Genomic DNA, 24,999 nt, shown 5'->3' with positions numbered 1-24,999 from the left:
TGAAGCTCCAGTTTGTTTGCTTGAAGCCTGTTTTTAAGGTATTAAGCGGATAATCATTTCCTGTACAGAGACTCATTTGATTTACAATCTTCTACTTTCTGTATAGCACTGCAGCAGACTAGCTTACAATGCACTTGCAGCTTTGGAGCAGCAATAACCGGTGCAAACTAGGTGAAGTTCCAATTTGTTTGCTTGGAACTTGTTTTCAAGGTATTAAGCGGAGAATTATTTCCTGTATAGACTCTTTCGATTTGCAATCTTCCACTTTCTGTATAGAGCTGCAGCAGACTAGCTTACAATGCACTTAAAGCGCTGGAGCAGCAACAGCCGGTCCAAACTAGGTGAAGCTCCAGTTTGTCTGCTTGAAGCCTGTTTTTAAGGAATTAAGCGGATAATTATTTCCTACACAGAGACTCATTCGATTTACAATTTTCCACTTTCTGTATAGCATTGCAGCAGGTAAGCTTAGAATACACTTAAAGCACAAGAGCAACAGCAACAGGCCCAAACTAGGTGAAGCTCCAACTTATTTGCTTTGAAATTTCAAGGTCTTCCTAAGATTCTGGCGTCAAGCTTTAGTTTTTTTTTAGGTGGTAGGTAGTAGCCATTAGTAGTGTTGTCGAGTTTAGTTGCCAGGAATACAGACACTCTCCTACATATTTTATAAGATTCGATAATGAGTTAGAAGATTCATTTTGCATCTAATATTATAATTTTAGATCTTATCTTCTGGCTTCTTGGACGTTTTAGGTTTACTTGAACTAAATGGGAACATATTAGCCTCTATAATTTATTAACTTGCTGTTACAGGGTTACAAAGAAGAAGCAGAAGAATGCAACGGGGTTGGCACACTGAAATGCGGCGTATGCGATTGTGATGACACTCATTTTGGGCGTGTTTGTGAGTGCGACAACAACGACAGTATTAATGTTGTTGACTCCGAAGCCGGATGTCGACCTGATAATACTACTGATATTCTTTGCAATGATAGAGGTGCATGCGTCTGTGGTGAATGCCAATGCTATGCAAGACCTAATCCTCTCGAGGTGAGTTTTATGACATTCTTTTTTTAAGACATTATTAGGTGAACTCGTTCTCATTTCTGACAAGAGAGAACCTTTGGTACTTGTTTATTATTCAGAACACAGTCAATAAGTGAAGTTAGGTTCTTTCGTAAAACAAACTATGATGCGAAAATCTGGTTTCGTAGCCACAAAGACAGAACTCAATTTAGCTTGCTACGCATAGTGGTAGAAGATAATGTCTGAACATATATTTTGAAATGAAGATTTGGGATTTGCCAAAGACTGAAAAAGAGACAATTATTTTTTTCCAGGATAAGGGGTTGTTTTCCCACAACAAAATAGTGCGTCAGTGGACATAATATGACTTTATACTCTTACGAGAAACGAACATTTTTGGAAGTGTAACAATAGGCCGTAAGTTCCGTTCGAAGTGGAAAAATAGTTTTGTAATTTTACAATTTTCCTGATAAAGTATTAAATTTTCATCATGTTTTGTTTTATTTCATTAGTTTTATCAAAAGCTTGGGTTATATTTTTGCACATTAGGGGGGGGGGGGGTGCATTATATCAAATAACGAAAGTAAAACAGTTCAAAATAGGGATGAAACCTTTTTATTGACAGTGAATAGATATAATAATAATGTTCAAAATAGTGGATATTTTGAACTGTTTTACTTTCTTCATGGAAAGGCAGTGTGGTCTTCGAAGTTATGTATATCAAATACCTAACTTAACCTGACGTAACCACCTCTATGTATAAAATATTGAATTAAAATGTGCCTGCATCCTAGTTTGTTTCACGAAAGAACCGAACTTCACTTATTGAGTGTGTTCTGTATAATACACAAGTGCCGAACCTTTTCTATTTTAACCCTGGATTAAGTGATGATTCTGACCTGGTTATTTTTTCTCGTAGATTTTTTCTCGAATAATATAATGGCAAATAATCTCATAGAATGACAAGTCCTCTTCATCATCAATTAGGGTCATCTGTTTAATGTTTTTTCGTACTTGTTTTTTCCAAAACGTGGTTTTGTCGGTATTTGCTGATTTTCTATATTGATAAGCTTTTTTATTTCCTAAGTTTTGTTCTCCTTCTTCCAGTTCTAGGTATGACAGGAATATCTGAAGCTGAGTTTTTTTTTCTCTAAAATTTGAATATTATATTAGAAATCGAACTAAGAAATCGAATACTAAGTCCTGCCATATTCCATGGTAAGTGGTAGTAAGGAATAATAATAAAAAAAGAAAATTAAAAATTTTAGTTGCAATCTAAGCTAACACAGCACTGTATCATTCATGAGAGAAATGAACGTTATTGGCGAATTGTATTAATATTTTGGCAGAAACTCGCCAAAAGACATTTTAGTTACTTCCTTATATTTTCCATAAAGTGTGCCTACTTTTCGTATTTCTACATTCCTTGTTTTTTTCCTACTCGCCTTCCCTCCTTTTATTTCCTTTTATATCCTTCGCTATTTTGGTGAAATACAAAGCACCAGAAACCATCAATACCTGTTTCACTCATTCAATTTCAATCAAATATTAATGAACGGCAACCGTAGAGATTCACTCTGAAATTTCTGTAATGATTTTGTCTATGTTGGAGGTCTTCACATGGGGGGTTTAAGTACTCCGGTCAGCTGGAGGTAAAAAACACCTCTGTCAGCTGAAGGTGAAAGCAAAAGTATTGGTTTCTCATGAAAAACTTCTTATTTAGGAACTAGACGTAAAAGTTCACTGGTTTTATTTCCAATAAAAGATATACAGACCGGAGTCGAGCGACACCCCACATGATTTGCTCGAAAGACCTCTCCCCCTAGAATTATTTTAATCAATATCAAACGGGTCCTTGCAATAGGTCTGCTTAAAAGTCTCGCAAAGGGTCGACCGATGGAACTAGCACAATGACAGGGAGTATCCACAAAGTATAGAGAGCCCTGTCTCTGCAATTTGAACAAGTTTTGAATGTAGTTTACAAAGTGAAAACTAGATTATAAGTCATATATACTATATATATACATTTACATATATATATATATATATATATATATATATATATATATATATATATATATATATATATATATATATATATATATATATATATATATATATATATATATATATATATATATATATATATATATATATATATATATATATATATATATTTTCTTCTGACAAATAGTTTGATGATTTTTTTGATTTTTCGTTGTAAACTGTTCAGGCCTACGGATTTTCAGTTTTTTTTTTCTGGTCCATATTTTGGATATTACTGCCCCTTAATGGAAACAATAATTACTTTTAACGTCAATTAACAGCAATAAGTCAAATATATGTTTATGAAATTGTCAAATTTTAAGAGGGTGAGTAAATTCTTTGTTTGGGATTAAAGTTTCCTGTTAGATGAAACTTCATTTGACTTATAGGTTGGGTTAACATTATGTAGAGCCAATCTTAGAGTTGGTGGTGTGTGGGGCAAAATTAATTATAGCGCCCCCCTCCCGACTCAAATAAAAAAAAGCTGATCACAGATGCGTGCTTTAAAAAAAAAAAAAAAATTTATGATAATTTTATTGATAAAATCTATAATTGATGAATTTATAAATTTAAATCTATTTATGATTTATTTATGATTAAATTTAAATCTATTTAAATTATAAATTTAAGTAAAAAATTGATAAATGTATTGATAAAATATTGTAAATTTATGATCTTCAAGCGAATTTTCACTCATTTGAAATTTTATCAAAATTCGGGTGTTGTTATTCATTCTATGGCATAACAATAACATATTTTGTAATCAACATGTTTCAGTAGAGATTTTTTTTTCAGGTTGTCTCTGGTCCATACTGCGAATGTGACAACTTCTTATGTGAAAATAACAATGGCTTATTATGCAGTGGTCCAGACCATGGAACCTGTGTTTGTGGTGAGTGCCAGTGTCTCCCTGGTTGGACAGGCTCAGACTGTTCTTGTCGTGACACGATAGACACCTGCATACCCCCTGGAGGTGGCGAGGTCTGTAGTGGCAAAGGAGAGTGTATCTGTGGCACGTGCGAATGTGTTGAAAACGAACAAGGAAGATATTCAGGAAAATACTGCGAGGAATGTCCAGTAAGTTCTTTTTTTACTTTAATAACTTCCCCTCTCAGTGTGTACCTATCATGCAGTGCCAATTTGAGCTGCACTAATGTACGTTTCCAAGAAGTGATGCTTCAAGGTAGAAGAGCTGATGGCTTTGGATTACTTTGATCACTACTGTCTTTGTTGTATCCTCAGAATTAGAAGGTGATTAGAAATCATAATAGGCAAACAAGACATTGTCGTTTAGCCAGTGCAATATCAGAGATTAGAGCTCTGAAATTAGCCCAGAGATATGGTATGAACAACTTAGATATGCATTTCTTTTTATATGTTTCAATACTTTGTTTTTTCTCCTCTTTTTTTTCTATTCTTTCCTTTCTTCCATTTCAACTTGCTTGTTTCCTCATTTTGTTTTGTTTCTTACAGTACCCGGAGAATAAGCTTTGCTCTGGGAAGTGAATTTTAAACTTAAAAACGATATACGGTGTATCCCCCGCGGAAATTTGTACCCCACATTCTGCCCTTATAGAAATACTATTTAAAAGCTAAAAGTCGCAAGATGTATTATGGAATAGCTATCTTGTGTATAAAAATTGTAAGTTCGATAATAATTGCTTACTTTCTTCTTTTTCCGATTTTTTAATAAAAAGATTGATTTCTTATTTATTAAAAAGGTGCAGTTTTAAGTTACAATCACAATATGTTTTTATTTCTGCTCGTCTTAAGCTTTTTTTTTACCAACAGGCCAAGCTTTGCTCTGTAAATCAAACTTTAAACATACAAAGGTGACTGGCGTATCCCCCCCCATGCAAATGTATACCCCATGCCCTGATTCACAGAAGAAAAGAACTCCTATGTTTTTGACTTATATCTTTTTAAACGAACATATTTTTCGAACTCTATGGGTGGATTCTCCCCCTTCAATTGGAATAACTGACAAGTACAGAGGTTGGAAGATCTAATTCTGAGTGGCGTATCATATATGCTATGGTGTTTTATAAACGACAGAAATAGAATCATACCCCAAGAATAAACTTTGACGTCATAGAAAGACCTATATAAAAATAAACAGTCCAAAGATATATATTATATTGTGAATTAGCTATTATTTTGGGAAAGATTGCTCAATCTCTTCCGTGCTTGATTCGTCTGGTTGGATGGCGAAGCGTTTTTTAAATGCCTGGTTGCAATCGCAACACTATACAAAAGTAACTAAGATGGAACCTTTCATATGATTAAAATTTACACACAAGTTTTTAAGTACCTGGTTGCAATCGCAACACTATACAAAAGTAACTAAGTTGGAACCTTTGATATGATTAAAAGTTACGCACAAATTTTTAATTGCCTGGTTGCAATCGCAACACTATTTGGAACCTTTGATATGATTAAAATTTACACACAAATTTCTGACAGTCAAACTTAATTTTGACCGTTTTTTTATGGTGCGACGGAAATTTTTTAGGAGATTTAAGAAAAATGTATTAAGTATGCTGGGGAGGGGAAAGTATTTTCCAAAGTCGTGATTTATTAGTACGCGAACTTTTAAAAAAATTGGCATGTCGTTTTCAAGAAAAAGAAATTACACTTGTTGCTCGTTTAAAGACATAAAGTTTATCTTCCTCAAATCTAGATTAAAGATAATTATTTGTATGCTTTTTTTCTCATATTTTATCTTTATTCTCTGTGTTTCTCTTGTTTCCTGTCTCTTTGCCTTTTATTTAATCAGTAGGTGTATCAAAAAATAAATAAAGACATATAGTCAAACAATAGACGGAAATTGGATGTCAGAGCATCCCTCTGTTTGTTTTTCGTCTCTTACTTTTTTTTTCGTTGTTATGACTTGCCAGTGCAGTATCGTAACTTAGAGCGCAGAGCTGTATATTCGTTTTTCTCTCTTTTTTTTTACTTTTCTGTGTATTTTTCCTCCGTGGAGATTTTTTTCTTTATGTTGTATTACATTAGTTTTTCTTCTTTTATCTTCCTTTTAGTCTGATTTTCGTTTTATTCTCTTCTTTTTGTGCTTAATCAGTAGATTTATAAGAGATTAAATAAATAATAACATGCCGCCAGGCATCAGACGAAAATAGATGACCAAGGAACCTTGTTTTTGTTTTTTCAACTTTCTTTTCTTTTCACCATCTTCTCTTTTCATCATCTTTTCTTTTCACCAGTGTGGTATCAGAGGTTAATTATTGTTAATCGCACAGCTATTGCTGAATTTCATTTACTCTTTTCCAGACCTGTCCTGGAAAGTGCTTGGAATACAAGGCATGCGTGCAATGTCAGGTCTTTAATTCCGGGGAGCTTAAAGGAGATGATTGTCGCAACTGTACATTTGTTCCAATCTCAGTGGATGTTGCTCAGCCTGAGAATGATGACGAGAAACTGTGCTCATTTTATGATGATGATAATTGTCGTTTCACTTTTGTTTATGGCTATGGAGAGAATGGAGAACCGGTTGTCAGAGTTCAAAAAACAAAGGAATGCCCCCCAATTCTTGACATTTTGGGTAAGTATTCTGTAGATAGATTCCCACCCCCTCAATTTTTCTTGTTACCGGTGAAGCCGTGCTATTCAAGGATGTACCCAAGATCTTTGTTCAGGAGGTAGGGGGAGGCTGGATTTCTTCACGGGGAGGAAGGCTACAAAAAAACGCATGAAAAATTTGTTTATATGCATTTTTGTTACGTTTCTATGAGTTGGGCATTTTTTGGGGGGAGGGGGCTCAAACCAGGTAAGCCTCCAGGGTATGAAATTGGCCTTATTAGTTTCGCAGTGACTCTTCTGGCAAAAGAAAAATATCAGGTGTACCATTTTTTCCATAGGTATACCGTTTGCAAGCGTAAGGGCCAACTTGTCTGAGGAGGGTTATAATGATTTGCTACTATCTGTTTGAACTTTAATCTCCTGAGAGACTTTAATTTCCCCCTTGTATTAATTGTTTTATCGCTGTGCTACAGTTGCCAATTTTGGTGCCGTCATGTTTAATAATCAACTGATTAATTTTAATTGATTACCGGTGAATTCGAATGATATATGTACTTACTATGGGCAATAGCAAGAAGTCTCCTTTTTCTGTTATTGTCAAAGTTCATTGGAATCTCTTATGAAAAAAATAGATGATGGAAAAAAGTACCCAAACTAAGGTAGTGAGTTTTTAAATCACCATTTAATGGTGTCGCTCCCTAATTCCTGTTCCCTATTTTGATTGTAATATTCTTTTACTTAATGTATACTTTTTAAAATTGTAAACAGTTTTGAAATATTCCATTATTGTTTTTATTTAGTTTTCTCTTAACCGAGACTTTCAAAATGAGAGAGAAACATCTCACTTTTTGCATTTACAGGTATTATTTTTGTATCTATGTCACTATGACACAGATCAAATTCTTTTAGAAAACCTAGGTTAAGTGGGAGTCAGAATTCAGAGTTTATTCATCAATAAATACGAAATGAAAATACAATGCTCTTATTTCCCCTCGAAAGGCTCCATGGCCAGGGATACAAGGGGGATACAAAAAATACAATAGAAGCCACAACCAAAAAAAAGAATACACCATGAACAAACACTCAGCGGACATCAACTCCTCAGAGGAAAAAAAAAAGTGCTATTGTATTTACGGTAGGATAGTGGTAGATCCTTGGATTCACTCCCTAAAGGTTGCTTCTTAACAAGAGTTTTGGTTTTTTACCTCTTGTATTGCCTTTATTTTCATTATTCATTATTTTAGTATTCTTTATTTTCATTATATTTTTATTTATCTTTGTTTTCAATTCAATTTGCTTATTTTCGGCATTCTTTCAAGTTAAAACTGAAAATAAAATAAGATAAAGTAAAATAATTAAATTATTTTGATAACTAAATAATTAAATGATTAAATAAAGTATATAAAAACTAAATACGACACTCCAGTACAGTTTTATCTTGCAGAAATAAAAAAAAAAAAAAAAAACGCAAAATAACCATTATTTTGATTTATAATCAAAATTTGATTATAATCAAAATTTAGATTTCAATGAAATACCTGGAACCTTCGGGAAGCAGACAGATTACTTTGCTTTTAAATAGTTTTTAATGACTAGAAAATAATAAGGCTAGATTAATGTGCAAAATTTGTATGTGTCTTAGAAAAAAATGAGTTTTTTTCCTGAGTTTTAAAAAATGCCTTTTTTCAAGTATTTTCAATTTCATTTTCTTTGAAAAATATTAATAAATCAATAAATTGTTCCACTCTGGATATTATAATACATTTTTGGCCCCCTCCCTTCTCTAACTTGACATATGTACACAGAATAATAACTCGTTACTTGTTTTCTTGCCGTATAAGTTTTTACTGTTATTGACGTAGGACATCTGGAATATAACTTGTCCAAAAGTCACTTGACCTTTTTATAACCCTCTGGGAATTGTATTCCATGACAAATATAGCGTTTGGTCCGAAAATTCGCCCCCCCCCTCTTACCTCATTCTCTCCTCCCCTTTCCTTGGAAAAGAAACAAGGCGTCTTTTCCTAAAAGACGCTCGCGAGTTTCCTCTTCAGTTTTCAATCTCCTTAATGTGGAGTTCACTATCTCAAATGGTGCACTGTTTAGCCAAATGATATCTAGCCTCCAACTCTTGCTGAAAATTGATATCTTTTTATTGCCCTTTTTATTGCCCTTTTATTGTTATTGCCCTTTTTATTGTTATTAGGAATGCTAGGTAATCAGATCCATCGTTTTCATTCTGCTTTATAAAAGGATTGTCTTGAAAAGTATCTTGTGAAGAAAAAGACAGGTATCCCCATATTTATTTCTAATACGTCATTTATTTTCGTGCATGTGCTGTCGAATAAAACTCTTTAGTGCATAAACTCTTAGATTTGAAGGGCAAAACATTATGGTGACAATATATTTTGATAGTCAGTAAAATTTGAATTCTTATGACTTCTCTTTAAAAAAAGACAAAACAAGGTGTCGCCGGAGATGTGAAAACTCTTGTTATCCAGCCTTGGCCTTTTTAAGAAGCCTGGCCCTTTTTTAAAAACAAAGTGAATAAATTAATTAAATAAGTATTATCAGAAATAGGCTACCGTTATTCTCTCCTTTACATTTTACACATTTTTTTGGCCTATATTTGCTCATGGTTTTGCCATTTTGTTCATTGTTTTTGCCATTTTATAAATTTTCGTCCATTGTTTCGGTCAGGCGGTGCCTGGGTCTTCAACCCCTGCAGATTTGCAATCTGGAGTCCGCTTTTTGTTTGTTTTTAATTGTCTGGTTTTATAGTCTACGCTATTTTCACTTTCTTCAAATCTATTTTATATCAATTGTAATTTTTCTAGTTTAGTTAGTTTGGTTTATTTTTTGGTGGCCAAAGCATAATCAAACTAAACCACAGCTGAAGAAAAAAATTGTAATTACGGTTATTATTTTTTGTGTTGTATCTTTTTTGCTTAAGCTATAGTTCTGTCAAAAGGTCTTTTCTTTTAGACAGTAAATAGGAAAACAAAAGTCTCTAAAATTTTTTAAAACTTGGTAAGAGTAAGAGCCATGTAACAACTCTGTTTAATATGTTGATTTGGGTATATATTTCCTCTTCTTTATTGCAGGTATTGTTCTTGGTGTCGTAGGTGCGATTGTTGCTGTGGGATTTGCCCTACTTTTAATTTGGAAATTTTTGACAGTTCTTCATGATCGTCGAGAATTTGCCCGTTTCGAAAAAGAACGACAAATGGCTAAATGGGACACGGTATGTATTTTATAGCTTAACTATATTTGTATATTTTTGGTCTAAAAATAATATTGTAATTTTAATATAAGTATCGTAATTATAATCTTGCAAAAATTTCAAGATAAAACTTTTTGCCATATTCTAAAGTTACCTGGTTGTGCATACTAAGTGGAAAATAATATAATTACTTAAGACTGAATTGAAATTGAATTAGACCTATTTCCCTTGCCTGAAAATAGTGATGTAAAAACCTGCCTATTTCAGGCCCACCCCCTTCCCCTTACTCGAAAAAAGACCCTGGTAATTTGAGAAGCTATTTTTGGCTAAGTTTTTTTTCTGCATGACATGGGAACGATTGTGTCCTTCCATGCCTCACAGGTGAACGAACGTTCAGCCTCAAATTCTTAACATGGGTAGCTCTTTACTTTTAGTTCGTTACGGTGAAATGTTGAATTATACCTTTATTGTACATCGGAAGTCTTGTGTTACTAAGGAAGTTTTGTGTTACTTACGACACTCCTTTCGGAGGGTGAAAGGAGTGGAGAGGCACAAAAGGAGCATCCTAATTATATGGTAATTCATATGTTATATGGTAATTATTATGGTAATTTTCTTTTGTTTTAGGTTTCTTTTTGGTTCTTAACGTTTATATTTTTTATATAGTATTTATTTAATATATGTATTTAAATTGCTTTATTTTTTTCTCGTGAAAACTTTTTATTCAGTGCTTGTAAGGAGGCTTGTTAGGTTATTGTCATCATAAATAACATTTCTTCATGAACATTTCAATAATTTCTTAGGATTTTATTTTTAAAACATACGAATTATAATTTTTAGCATGTATAAATAATGTATGTAGAACAAACCTTTTATAACGAATTTGCAAAGAAACTCGGAAATTGTGTGAAAACCATGAAATTTAAGATAAATACAGGATTTGAGAATCCGATGAGAGATCAGATTTAAGGTCAAAATAAATTTTAAGATGTTTAACTTGTTTATAGTGAAAATAAGCGGTCTGGTAATGAGGATTCCTTACTCAAGATTGGTCAAAACGGTCATTTTCTATAAATAAAAATTCAATATAGAACCAACAGCAAAAATATGCCTAAAAACACATTTTCATGACCGACTAAAATCCCTGCCCATGTTTCGCGCAACAAAGCCTCGCAACGAAGCCTAAGTATCACTGCTCATATCGTGCAGCAAAGCCTGAACAAAGCCTGACTGCTCTTATATCAAATCCCTGCCCCATGTCTCGCAACAAAGACTGAACAAAGCCTGAGTATAACTGCTCACATTTAAAATCCCTGCTCATGTCTCGCAACAAAGCCTCGCAACAAGCCTGAGTATAACTGCTCTTATTTAAAATTCCTGCCCATGTCTCGCAACAAAGCCTCGCAACAAAGCCCGAGTATAACTACTCTTATCTAAAATCCCTGCTCATGTTTTTTTTTCTTTTTTTGCTGTTTACTCAAAGCAGGTCTCAAATAACCTTCCTAACAGAGGTATGAAAAAATTAGTGATTAAATGATATGAACACCAAGACATATAACTTACATTTTGACTTTTTTTTTTTATTACATATACATATGTTATTATATATATTATTCGTCGATGACATAGCTTTAGTTGCGGATAGTAGAGATAATCTTCAGAAGCAATTATATATAATTATATTTATTACACTATATATATATATATATATATATATATATATATATATATATATATATATATATATATATATATATATATATATATATATATATATATATATATATATATATATATATATATATATATATAATATATATATATATATATATATATATATATATATATATATATATATATATATATATATATATATATATATATCATAATTATAATTAAGTATAGTTTGATAATTAATAAAACATTATTTAGAAAAGAAAGATTTAGAGTTGAACGCTAAGAAGTCAGTAGTATCAGTGTTTAGGAGCAAAGGGGATATTGATTCCGAGGTTGATTTTAATTTTGGAGGAATGATGTTAGATTTAAAAAAAAATTGGTTATGTTGGTGTTAAGTTTAGTGCGTTAAGGGGGATGTCTAGGGATGTAGAAGATTGTAATTGAAGGGGTAAGAGGCTAATAAATATGATTTTGAGGAATAATTTAAGTCAGCTAGCTGACATGAGGATTCCATAAAAGATTGTCCTAGACAAAAGTAGCTTCTAGTCTACATTGAGGCCCAGAGGTCAGGGGTTTTGCTAAAGCAGCTAAGTTAGAAATAATTCAGCTAAGATATTATGAGAGAATTTTAGGCTTGAAGGATTTGTTTAATTGAGTGGTACTGAAAGGAGGAGATTTGGAGCTTTTCACTTTAAGGCGTGTTGTATTGGTTAGAATGGTGAAATTTTTGGAGAAAAATAATTAGGCCACCGAGAGTTCGGCTTCTTAAGCCATCTTATTTGGAGAGCTTGAAGGACGGTAGACGTGATTCGTGGCCAAATAAGGTCAAGAAAATACTAGACCTTTGTAGCCTTTCGGAGATGTGGAAGGAAGGAAAAGGCCCAATGGATGAAAGCGTGTTAGTATGGAAGGATGTCTAGAGAAACCTAAATGACCAAGAAATCCAAGAGTGGCGATCTCATAAGGACCAATCTGTGGTTTTGAGGTTCTACTCCCAAGCTAAAGAGCGTTGAGGGGAGGAGGTTTATTTTGAATTCGGATTGAATAAAGAGGACTTGAAGAATTTGTTGTTGGTAAGAGGGGATAGTTTGGATTTAGGTGAGAGGAGGAAGTTTTTGGGGAATTTAGGCTGGCGGCTGGCCCCCGTTTTTGCCCTATGTGTGGATGTGTGAATGAGAATTCATTTCGTTCTTTATCCGAGTCTGAAGAACTGTGAGTTGTCGAATAAATGTTTTGGACGAGTGTTTGGGAATGAATACTCATTAAATGAGCGGAGGTCTGAGAGGAACGCATGTGCTATCAAACAGTTTTGTAAGTTTCTTCGTTTAGGGATTAAGCATAGGGAATCATGTTTGGGGGGATAGCTTGTCATGGTTTCTAGGCTTTGAATTTTATTAGGATTGCTGTTGGTCGGTTAAAATGTTGAACCTTGGTGTTTCTTTTGTTGTCTTTTTGTTGTGGATTTTTTATTTATATTACCATATCAAAAGTTGTGTTTTGTTCCTGAGCATTGTTTGTAGACATTATTCTGTGTTGCTATGGCCTGCAGACTTTTTGAAATAAATCTCATACATCACAAAGTCAAAATAAAAACCTCAAATATATGAAAAGTGTAGAAAATTTTGGTAGTTCCAAAATCCAAGGTTCCGCGGAGTTCGAAATGACTAGCAATGGGAGACCGTCACACCAAGATTTGTCATAAAGATTTTTCTTTTAAAAAAATCAGTTACCCACTTTTGTGACAAAGCACAACAAATGCAACGTTATAACGAAGCCCGTATATAACAGCCCTTGTGAATAAGCAATGTTGGCGATTGACTTTTCTTTGCCTTTAAGTCAAGGCTGATCGCGAGTACCCCCCCTAAAAGAAGTAAAAAAACAATCATTTTCTAACACTTAAATTAACTACAACAAATTAGTCAGATCTGTTGTATACATATATTAGTCATTAGTACACATTAGTTCTAACTTATTTATATCCTTGATAAGGATTAGCCCTTATTATGCTAGGATGGAAAGTTATATAAAAAAAGGAAAGTAGGAAAAGTATAAGAAAAAGAAAAGTGAAATGAAATCGAATAATTTTTTATTTTAGTTTTTTTATGTCCACATATAATTAATGACATTTTTTTTAGGGTGAAAATCCGATTTATAAGCAGGCAACTTCAACATTTAAAAATCCAACATATGGTGGAAAATAATGTCCATGGAAGATACACAAGTGCCAAGCCTTTCATTGGTTTTAAAAGTGTTTTTTAAAATTGTTGTACAAATCAACTCTTGAGTGTTACTCCTACTTATTAATTAATCTCGGTTAGATCTTAGTTTATTCTGTTCCAAAGTTGGAAAAAAAACTTAATTCAAAAATCATTTTTAGTGCGTTTTAACACTGCTATTTTTGCAGCTTCTTAAGGTTCTTCCTTATAATGTTACTTAGTATTCTTGTGACAATACAAAAACTGTATAATTTTCTTTTTCTTTTTATATTAGTTGAGCGGAAATATTTAATAAAAGTTTTAAACTCTCTCAACATCTTTATCCCTCTTTCTTACTCTCCCATCTCCAGTGAGATGACAGCCCTAGAGCAAGGACTGTAAGTTACACAAGTTGACAATTCTTTAAACATAAGGTTTGTTATTTTGAAAAGAGAGATGTCTCATCCGGCCTCTCAGCTTTTGAAGCACCCAACACGATCCCAATTCCCCTACTTGGTGTTCTTGCTTTTACGGAGAAGAAGAGCCATAGTAAGTGGGTCTGTGTGGACTCTGCTGATGAAATTATGACTTGTGCTCATAAACTTACCCTTCCCCAAGGGAAACTGTTTTTTTTTTTTGTATTCTTGTGTTCTTGATTTTACGGAGAAGAAGAGCTATAGCAAGTGAGTCTGTGTGGACTATGTATCACCTTCTGCTGATGGAATTAGGACTTGTGCTCATAAATATTGCCCCTACCCTTCCCCAAGGGAAATTGATTTTTGTATTCTTGTTTTTATTTCTGTAGTGAAACAATTGTTCAAAATAGAGTTCAAAGATTAGAAACGCAGATGTTAGTGGTTGATTTTATTGTACATACTGTCATGGTTAGTTTCAAGGAATGATGATTAAAACATAGGAAAAATGAAAATTTTGGATTCAATTTAATTATACCTTCTCCCAACTGCGCTCTCTACTTTATTTTAATAAAAATAAAACTTCAAAAATTACAAAATGATTATAGCCGTTTTATTATTTATTTTAAATTTTGCGCCCCTAAAGTTTTTATGACTGGGACAAGTGGCCCTTATCCCCCCCAATGATGCAATCGGCCCATTATGCTTTAAAACTAAATATTATTTTAGAATTAAATGGAAAGGCATTGTGTGTATGGTTGCCAGTATGGCTTCTCGCCAATATATCGATAACGACGGGGGTATTAAGTTGAAACTTCGGGACTTCCACATTTACTCCTTCTGGTTTTACAATCTAAGCAAATAAAAATAGCGTAAATTGCCATCCAAATTGCCAAATAGCGTAGATAGTCTTTTGAGAATGATATTAAGTTTTATTTTTAAAGTCAACTTGAGGAGGTATAACATTAATTTAAAAATACATTAATTTTAAAAAATACATTAATTTAAGGAAAAAAGAAAAGCCAAAAACGAGCAGAAATAAAGTCAAATAATCAATTTGACTCAAATATATCAAGAACGACTTGGGGGGCTGAAACTTTCGTGATTACTACTATTCCTACTTCAGCTTTTGCAATCTATATAAATAAAAATAGCGTAAGTATATCCAAGTTGTCAAATAGCGTAGATAGAAACTTCTGGGAATGATATTAAGTTTTATTTTTAAGGTCAACTTGAGGAGGTATAACTTTAATTTAAAGAATATTATTTGTGTCGGGATTAAAAGTTTCTCCAACATACAGATAGCAAGCCAATAGGAAAAACCAAAAAAGATATAGAATTATTTGTTTCCATAAAAAAGCTTATGTCAATAAAACACGGAAAGATAGTAAATTAATTTTTTTTTTCCACAAAACAACTTTTTCAAGGAAAGTAAGGAGCCAAAAATGAGTAGAAATAAAGTCAAATAATTTTCCAAGTGCAAAACTACCACACATTACTATCAATGAATAAATGAAACTCAAAACGAACAGATATTACAGTAAATAGCCAAGTCAAACTCAAAAACAAGCAAAAATTAACATGAGTAATGATTATAACCCCCATGCCTTCTCACGACCAGAACATAATTGGTACTTTACTGAAAACAGATAAGTTTAACTGTTTTATTTCCATAATTTAACTAGTAAACTTTAAATTAAAAATTTAAAGAATAAATATCAGCATGTGTAACTTGGACTGACAATCCCATTTGTGTTTTTTTTTGCTTTTTTTTCTTTTTGTAAAATTGTATTATGGTCTTGAGAAGGCATGTGGGTTATCAGCCCTACTTGTGTTAATTTTTGCTCGTTTTGAGCTTGAATCGGCTATTTATTGTAATTTCTTTTCGTTTCGAGTTTCATTTATTTATTGTTAGCGATTTGTGGTATTTCTGGGCATGGAAGATTATTTGACTTTATTTCTGCTCATTTTTGGCTTAATTGAGCTCTTTGCTTTACTGTAAAAAACTTGTTTTGTGGATTTTTTTTTAATCAGTTAAAACAAAATGCGATCTTCAATAAAAACTAAATCATGGTTTGCTCTATGATACAACCCTTATCTTTTGACAAGATAATTTAAAAATTTAAAAGCCATTTTTAAAAGTTACTTAACTGGGGACCCAAGTCTGGGTTGGAGTGCACTGTTTGACTGATTTTGCTGCTTGAATCCATGTGGTTCATCTTTTACTAATACAACTAAGACAACGCCATAGGCCTCTTCTTGTTTATAATGTATCTATTGTAGTTGCTTGTATAGAAAACAGATATTTGGAATGCGTATAAAGCATTACCAAAATTCAAGATTTTACGACAAACTAATAAACTAAAATTTGATGTTTTAGAAAGAACTAAGTGATTATTTCTATGAAACCGTAAAAAGAGTGCGTAGTGATATTTGGAACGTTTATAGCGATAGACACGTTAAAATTCCTTTCAGATGTAAAAAACAATAATGAAATTGTTTTGTGAGAACTTCAACAAGGTGGTTGAATATTCTACAATACATTGTGATTTTTGCTAGCATTTGAAAAAACCTAATCCAAACTTTGAGAAAATACCTTTCTCTTTATATTTTTATTTAAAAAAGTTGCGAATTTATATATAAAACTAAACAAACACTGGTATGTTTACACATAAAATTAAACACTGGCACGTTTAAATATGGAGTTGAACATTGGTTCGTTTGTATATAGAACTGAAAACTGGTATAATAACATTAGAAACTGAACGCCAGTATATTTACATAAATGCTGGTACATTTACATATAGAACTTAACACTGGCGCATTTACATATGGAACTGAACACTGGTAAACTCAATTGTAGAACTGACATTGTCTAAATTTATATATAGAACTAAACAATGCTATGTTTACATATAAAACTGAAAACCGGTACATTTATATACAGAACTGAACGCTGGTACATTTACATGTTGAACTGAGCGTAAGAAAACTTTTATAACTTTTATAACTGAACACTGGTATATTTACATATAGAACTAAACTCTGGTACATTTAAATATGAAGCTGCTCACTCGTGAGTTTGCATATAGAACTCAACACTGGTGCATTTACATTCAAAACTTACCATTGATATATTTGCATAAAGAACTGAACACTGGTAGAATTATATATAAAAGTTAACACTTCTAAATTTGCATAAAGAACTGAACTCTGGCAGATTTATTTATGTAATTCAACACCAGCAAATCCGTATGTAAAACTGAACACTGGTATATATACATATAGAAATGAACACTGGTAGGTTTGCATAACATATAGATTTGGACACTAATACATTCACATGTAGAACTGAAAAGAAATTACATTAGTGCTACCCAGGGAAAAAGTGATTTCTCTTTGTTTTCCAGGTGGGTGGCTGTAGTTTGTCGCTATGTTGTTTATAACCATGGTGACTCCAATAGTGAACTTTCAATTTCATGTCCAGAACGTTGGTAATTTACCTTAAAATATAAGAAAAGTAGATAGTAAGTAAGTAAAACATTTATTACCCGTACTTTTCACATGGGACAAAACGGAGTACAAGAAAAAAAAGAGAAGAAAACGGAGAGAAATTTAAAACACAACATGGAAAAATACACAGTCAAGAACTGTAGGAATTTTTAAGCCAGGGGTGGTTCCATTTTGCCTGGAAATTAGGAATCAACCGGTTTACCGCGATACTGGGGTCTACAATCCTGTGTTTATCTATCATATAAGTATTTCTCGTCCACAAGGGGCATCGCAACAGGAACTTCGCGAACCTAAAATAAAGGGACCGGAGCTTGCGTTTTTGGGTGTCAGTTAATAAATTCCAAAATAGCGCGATACATAGAATATGCGGCAGCGCGACAGCGTTATAGATATTCGCGAGATACTTTCGGCATAAGAGGAGTCTGCTGGCGACGATAGACTCATACGCGGTGCGGAGTTTTTTCTCGACGTGTTTCACGAGCACTAGACGAGTTTCGTTAAGGTTACGGCCTATGGGCAGACCGAGATACACGACGTGAGATGAAACGGTAATTGACTCTCTACCCAGCAGGAGGTGTTCAGGCTTAGAAGAACTATCTTTGAAAAAAAGAACTGCAGATCTAGAAGTATTGAAAGCGAGACCGATTTTTCGGTATTCATCTCGTAGGATCGAGAAATTCGATTGCTGACCCCTAATAGACCGACTTAGATTTAATAGATCGTCCACGTGTTTAAGTAGCGAAAGATTTGTATTCTTGGAGATACATGAAACATTGACACACGCCTGGGCATTTAAAACGCTTTTATTGTAAAAACTTGGGGATAATAATGAACCCTGGCGGACACCTTTCTTTACTGGAACAACCACTAATGTGATGCGGTTACCTATCTTTATACGCGCTTTTAAACGGCAATACATATCGTACAGCGCGCTAGTGACACGGAGGTTTACACCTTCCTAGTAAGCGGCTAAAAGGGTTTGAGCGTGAATCGACGAATCAAACGCTCTACTCATATCAAAAGTACCGATCACTATAAGGTCACCAGAGTCGTGAAAATCTGTTAAAATAGCGGCAAGACTGAAGAGAGCGTGAGCACAACCTAGACCCGGTCGGAAACTGAACTGGTGGTCAGGCATTCGGCACGAATATTGAATTTCTTTTGTGACTAAGAGCTCTAGAACTTTACAGAGCACTGGAGCAACAGTGATTGGCCTGCACGAAGAGCATTGATGTTGGTTTCCCTTTTTTAAGGATGGGCGAAAGCAAGCCGACACAAAAAGAGTCAGGTACTATACCAGTGGTGAAAATAATCTGGAACAGCAGCGTCAGAACTCAATAAGTATGGTGGTACCGTGTAGCAGATTTAGCGCGTACAGTTCGTCTAAACCACGGGAATGTTTCTTCTTCAGCTTTAAAATAGCTTCATGTACGCTTTCGTAAGTAACGACAAAATCAGGAACACACTGGTTGAATAATACCGATTCTGGCCAGTTTGCGAAGGGATAGGCCGTGTTTGGGTCGGGGACACTGAATTTGTTGGAAAAGTATGATTCCCAATCTTTTTCGCTAATCGAATCATGGGGTTTTCTGGTGGTTAGTTCGCTCAACCGGGCTTTCCAGATTAGTTTTGGGTTACTTACGATTCTGGAGGAGTATTCTTCTTTTAATTTGGTACGATGAGCTTTCAGTTGCTTGTCAAATTTTTGTTTTGTCCATAAACGGACGGAGTTAACAGGACCGGATCTGGGCCTATCACAATCTTGCCAGATTCTAAACCAAAACTTAGAATCGTTGCAACACTTAACTAGAGCCGGATTTTGCGAGAATTTGGGAATTTCCGTTTTTCATTCTAGCCTTTCTAGTAGGAACTGCTTTTTTTCAACTAAGAGGAGCAACATTGTAGTTGCTCAATGTACAACATTGTAGTTGAAACATTGCTGTCAAAGATTATAAAATTTTCGATTCGTTGCTCTTGTCTTAATGATAACTATTTAATCTCCACTCGGAGTTAGCGTTAGATCGATTTCCACTGAATCTTAAAAGTCATGCAAGTAGAAACAGATAGAGATAGACCCTTAAAAATATATGATTTGTGTTGACGAGTGTGCAACAACTGTTAAAAATGACTAAAATTATATTTATAGTGGGTGGAGTAAATAAATAAAAGAATTTTCAAACAAATGGGTTTTCCTAGTTGTTCAATCCAAGGGACTGTCAGCTCTCTTCTCAGGGTTTTTGGAAAAGGTGGATCTAAGGGTGTACTTTCTGTTTGAATCTGACACCACTTTTAGGACTCATGGGCTATTGCATTTCTTACTCTGGGACGTCATCGTCTCTTAATAGGTTACTGCTAACGCTGCACCCACAATTTTGTGATTTTGCTTTAAATATCTGGATTGCACAGCTTTGATACTTTTTCATTCTTTATTTAATACGAAAGAACCAGACCGCTGGGATAAAAAAAACGCTAATTCCTAAGAAAATGAACAGCTTTGACGAATTACGCCGAGTTTCCAACGCATCAGTTGTTTATACAATGCCTGTTGAAAATTCGCGCCATCAATTGACAACACCAATACGGGCAGCTAAAGCAAAAGTCACACAGCATGCTTCTATTTATGAATGTTCATGGTCGATTATCTTCTAAACTCAGACAATTTCAGTCTTTTCTTGATGTCATGACATCCAAATGGAATTAAATTAGAAGTGGTGCCTTGGTAAAATAATGTTTTTTTTTATTTGACCTTTAACTTTTGTCTCAGCTTGTCTTTTGTCATTATGAAAGACACATCGCCGAACCTTTGTTTCTTTCAGTTGTTCAGATGGTGGGACAAACGCTTATTTTCTTACCAACGATTTATTAAGTCCGTTAAGTTTTCGATTTTCATACGGATGGTAGGCATTGATGACCACCTTTGTTTCTTGTAATTGTTCCGGTGGAGGGACGAAAACTTCTTCTTTTGTTTCGGCTGGTCTTTTGTCATTATGAAAGACGTATTGCCGAACGTTTTCAAAGGTATGGTGGGTGTGGTCAAAGGTATCCAATCATCATCGATATGACTTTCAATTTGTTTGGTTCGTTTTATCTCGGCTTGTCTTTCGTCATTATGAAATACATATTGTCAAACCTTTGTTTTTTAGCAAAGGTATGGTAGGCATTGATGAACTTATCCGTGTTAAAATCCCAAACCCAACTATCATCGCTATCATTTTCATTTTTGACACGTTTTGATTTTAGCTGTCCATGTTGATTTTCACTGACTCGCGCATATGCTCGATGTCACTTGTCTTCTAACAGCGTTTGTCTTTGCTCTTCATTTTCATTTTGACTTACTCAAATGCTCGGTCTCACATGTCTTCTAAGTGTATGAGTCTTTGCTCTTCAATTTATTTTTGAGACGCCGCTGCTTTCTAACCACATGTGTATTCGCTCTTCATTTTGATTTTTGGCTCGCTTATATGCTCGGTGTCGCATGTCTTCTAACTGCGTGTGTCTTTGCTTTTCATTTATATTTTTGACAAGCCGCCGCTTTTCTTTTCACCACGTTTGTCTTTGCTCTCCATTTTCATTTTTTACTCGCTCACATGCTTGGTTTCACTTGTCTTCTAACCATGTGTGTCTTTGCTCTTCATTTTCATTTTTGATACGCTCTAATTGTCGTTTTTGCATAACTTCTAACCGCCCGTATCTTTGCTCTTCATTTTCATTTTGACACGTTTTTGGATTTTGGTTACTTCCGATAGTCTGGCGGCAAAGCCGCCAGGCTTTCAATACTGTATATGTATATGTATTTGATATAAATTATAAAATAATAAAATAAAAACTATAAAATAAAATTGTAAAATTAATATATATATATATATATATATATATATATATATATATATATATATATATATATATATATATATATATATATATATATATATATATATATATATATATATAAAATGTAGTAATATACAAAAATTACATGGGTGTATTTCTATAAATTTGTGTTTATGCCATTATGTACTTTCAACTAAAAATAATTAAACTATAATTAAATATTTGCCCTGTATATATGTCTATATTTTAATATTCATACTTATTACAGAGGTCTTACACTGGTCTCTAGAACCACTGTGATCCCTAAAATCGTGCTTTTTCTGAAAATCCTTGTAAAGTCCATATTTTCAGTCTCAGCTAACTAAAACATTTATCTTCAGTGCCTTTTTAAATTTTTGGCTTTACATTTATATTTTGTATTAATTGTCTACATGTGATTACATAGTTCTCTCATCATGGCTAGTAAGTTGCTTCGACCCTTGTTTTGCTCTACTGGCTGCTGCGATGTCAAGTCCTCTTTAGCCAGGCTTCAACTAAAGATTTCAGAATAATACTTCCTTTCACCACACCAAAAATCTAGTGTCCCTGTCAGTTCTACATTTAGGCTGTTGATAGAAAAGTTACAAGATTTTCTACATCGTGCAGAAGTAAATATGTTGCAAGCAAGAGCAGTTTTCAACATATCTGGGTAAAGAATCTGAAAGGAAAACCATGTTTGTGCCAGTGTACTGTAATTGCTATGAATAAATATAATTAAATAAATGTGATCATCATAGGTTGAATGCATCCACGAAACTAGACTCTGGTTAGTTACGACTTACAAGTCTCCCAGCTGGGACACCCCAGACCTACTATTCAATGTCATAAATGCAAAATTTGTAAGGAAAACTAAATAGCTATAAACGAAGTCTATAGTGCTAAAATACTACAGTACATGAAGTATGTTATTTTAGATTTTGTTGGCATAAATGATTCGCTTAAAGTGATGTTTCAGAAACGTTTACATGAAGCGCTTGTAAGTTTTAAGTTCTTTTTGCCGCGGTGCTGTACCCTTATGTTCAGAATAATCTATTGTAAGGACGACAATCCTGAGTATTAACATCAGATAAAAAGATGAATTTGCCAATCATAAAGAGCTTCAAACACTTGCAGTCATAAAGAGCTTCAAACACTGCATTGAAGACTTGCAACACTTGCAACACTGCATTGAAGAGCTTCAAATCATAAAGAGCTTCAAACGCTTGCAGTTCTTAAGCAAGCGAAGCTTACAAGCAGGCTCCTTGAAACCTTTGTATCAGCAGTATCCCCATAAGACTTTTCTCGACACAGCTAGTTGTATACTATTAGAGCTGTTATTCCCTCAAGACACTATTACGCGCACCTGTTTGTTACGTAATAGGAGATTGTTTACCTATGTAGAGGATGACGCAATCTCGGGTGATTTGTTGTGCTAGAGCTCACGAGTCCTAGTCAAGTGGGGAACCCCCAATTGTAATCGAGGACGACATAATCTTGTGTTCACGGGACCCTAGAGCTCACGGGACCCTAGTCAAGTGAGGAAAACCGGCTGTAACTGAAGACAGCACACACACGGGATGTTACCTGATATTTTAAGAGATGTTTTTTTTTCTTAAACGTTCTTTTTTTCCTTCAAGGCGTTTTTCTCCTTTAAGACATTTTTTCCCCAAGCCATTTCTTAGCTTCGAGATTACTTTTTTCTTCAAGATATTTTCTTCGAGATATTTTTTTCTACAAGATGTTTTTTCCTCTTACTTTACTTACTGTACTTGAGTCACGTTCAAGCCTTGTCCAGGCCCATCGTGGCATCCAGAATTTGCCAGGCCCATCGATCTCTTTCAAGTACGACCGGCTCGATCAACTGAATCCATTGTCTATTCCAGCGATGCCCGTGCTTCTTGAAACCTCCCATTGGCCCGAGTTCGGCTCTAACTGTCGAATTGCTTTAATACCACAGTTAAATTGAGATGCTACAGATTGGATATGATTTTTGAGTTATTAGAATTTGTTTTATACAATACTTATATAAGATTTGGTGGTGATTTGTACAAGCAAATCGTGGGAATTCCCATGGGGGGAATGCCAGCCCATTTATAGCTGACTTGTTTTTAAGTCAATTAGAATATAAATATATGATGGATAATAATAACCCAAATAATTTAAAACATGTTTTATCAAATAATAAAAGATATTTAGATGATATTTTGGTCTTAAATTGTAAGGATTTCATTGATATTTCTAAAATATATATCCATCAGAGCTTACTCTTGAACCTAGTCATGGCGCTGGTCATGAAGATCATTTCTTGGATTTAAATGTTAATATTTGTGATAATAATAAATTAAGTTTTAAAATGTATAATAAAACGGATGATTTTGATTTTGAAGTTATTAGTTTCCCATTCCCTGAAAGTAATATACACTCAAATATCACATATTCTGAGTTTTTCTCACAGTTACTTCGTTATGCAAGGATTTGTAGTAATTATATTGATTTTAAAAATAGATGTAAAATCTTAAGCCAAAAATTGATATCAAGAGGTTTTTCTGCAAATAAATTAACTTGGCAATTTAAAAAATTTAGTTTTCATTATAACGAACTTTTAAATAAATATCAAAAGAATTATCTGGAAATTTTCAACTAATTTCGGAGGTTCGACAAATGATGATGCAGCGCCATTTATTTTGAATTGTGTTTCTAATAGAACGGATTTTTTTTTAAAAATAGCCACTTGGTAAAGATGAATTCTACAATTGCTTAGTTCATTAGTTTTTTTTTTCTTTTTTTGCAATGTGTGAATACTTGTGATTTGGTAAATTTTATCATATTTAGTTTACCTATTGTTGCTAAAAAGAGGGATATATTAATTCTGTGGTAGCCACAACACTTGGCTGGGTAGAGAATTTAAAGTGGCGAAACCCTATAGGCCAGTGTATTCTCCTGATGAGCCCTTGTGTCGGGTTGTTGCCTCTGAATTATTTGTCTTTATTATTTTTTCTATTGTTTGGTAAATGACGACTTATACTTATTGACGACATGACTGCCTGTCCATGGATTATTCTTTATGGTTGATTGTGTTTGGCTATGCTGTTTGACCTATGTGATTGTATGGATGAGTAGGGTTAAGGCCTCATGCAATTGCTGGTCTATATTAATCACTAATTTAGGAAAACAGTCTTCCTTTTCTCCTTCTGTCTCTTTTTTTTTATGTGTTTGTGCTGTTGCATTGGTGATTTCTCTTTTCATGATATATATATATATATATATATATATATATATATATATATATATATATATATATATATATATATATATATATATATATATATACGCTTGTACCTGTTTATCAACAAGGATCATATTCGTTCGCCTATGTTATCTTATGTGATATCAGTAAATTACTGCTGTTGGGAAGTCAAAAGCCTTTTATTACAACGATAACTAGGTATCACTGCCAGAGATTATTATTATCATGTAAGATAGGACTATAAAAATCGTATTTAATGCTTAATCATCCACTTAG

General features: G+C 33.6%; 1 protein-coding gene across 3 annotated transcripts in view; it reads left to right on the top strand.

Moving 5' to 3' along the window:
- Window positions 1–14,032, top strand: part of LOC136036719 (integrin beta-PS-like) — a 52,734-nt gene extending 38,702 nt beyond the window's left edge. For all 3 annotated transcript variants that reach the window (XM_065719065.1, XM_065719066.1, XM_065719067.1), the window contains exons 11-15: window positions 811–1,047; window positions 3,865–4,146; window positions 6,358–6,628; window positions 9,711–9,850; window positions 13,642–14,032. In XM_065719065.1, the coding sequence (XP_065575137.1) occupies window positions 811–1,047; window positions 3,865–4,146; window positions 6,358–6,628; window positions 9,711–9,850; window positions 13,642–13,707 (996 nt within the window). In that variant the 3' untranslated portion in view covers window positions 13,708–14,032. The remainder of the gene's footprint in view (window positions 1–810; window positions 1,048–3,864; window positions 4,147–6,357; window positions 6,629–9,710; window positions 9,851–13,641) is intronic.
- The last annotated feature ends 10,967 nt before the right edge of the window (window positions 14,033–24,999 follow it).

The sequence above is a fragment of the Artemia franciscana genome, chromosome 15 (genome assembly GCF_032884065.1).
Source record: "Artemia franciscana chromosome 15, ASM3288406v1, whole genome shotgun sequence".
Taxonomy (NCBI): Eukaryota; Metazoa; Arthropoda; class Branchiopoda; order Anostraca; family Artemiidae; genus Artemia; species Artemia franciscana.
This window is presented reverse-complemented; position numbering and strand designations above follow the sequence as displayed.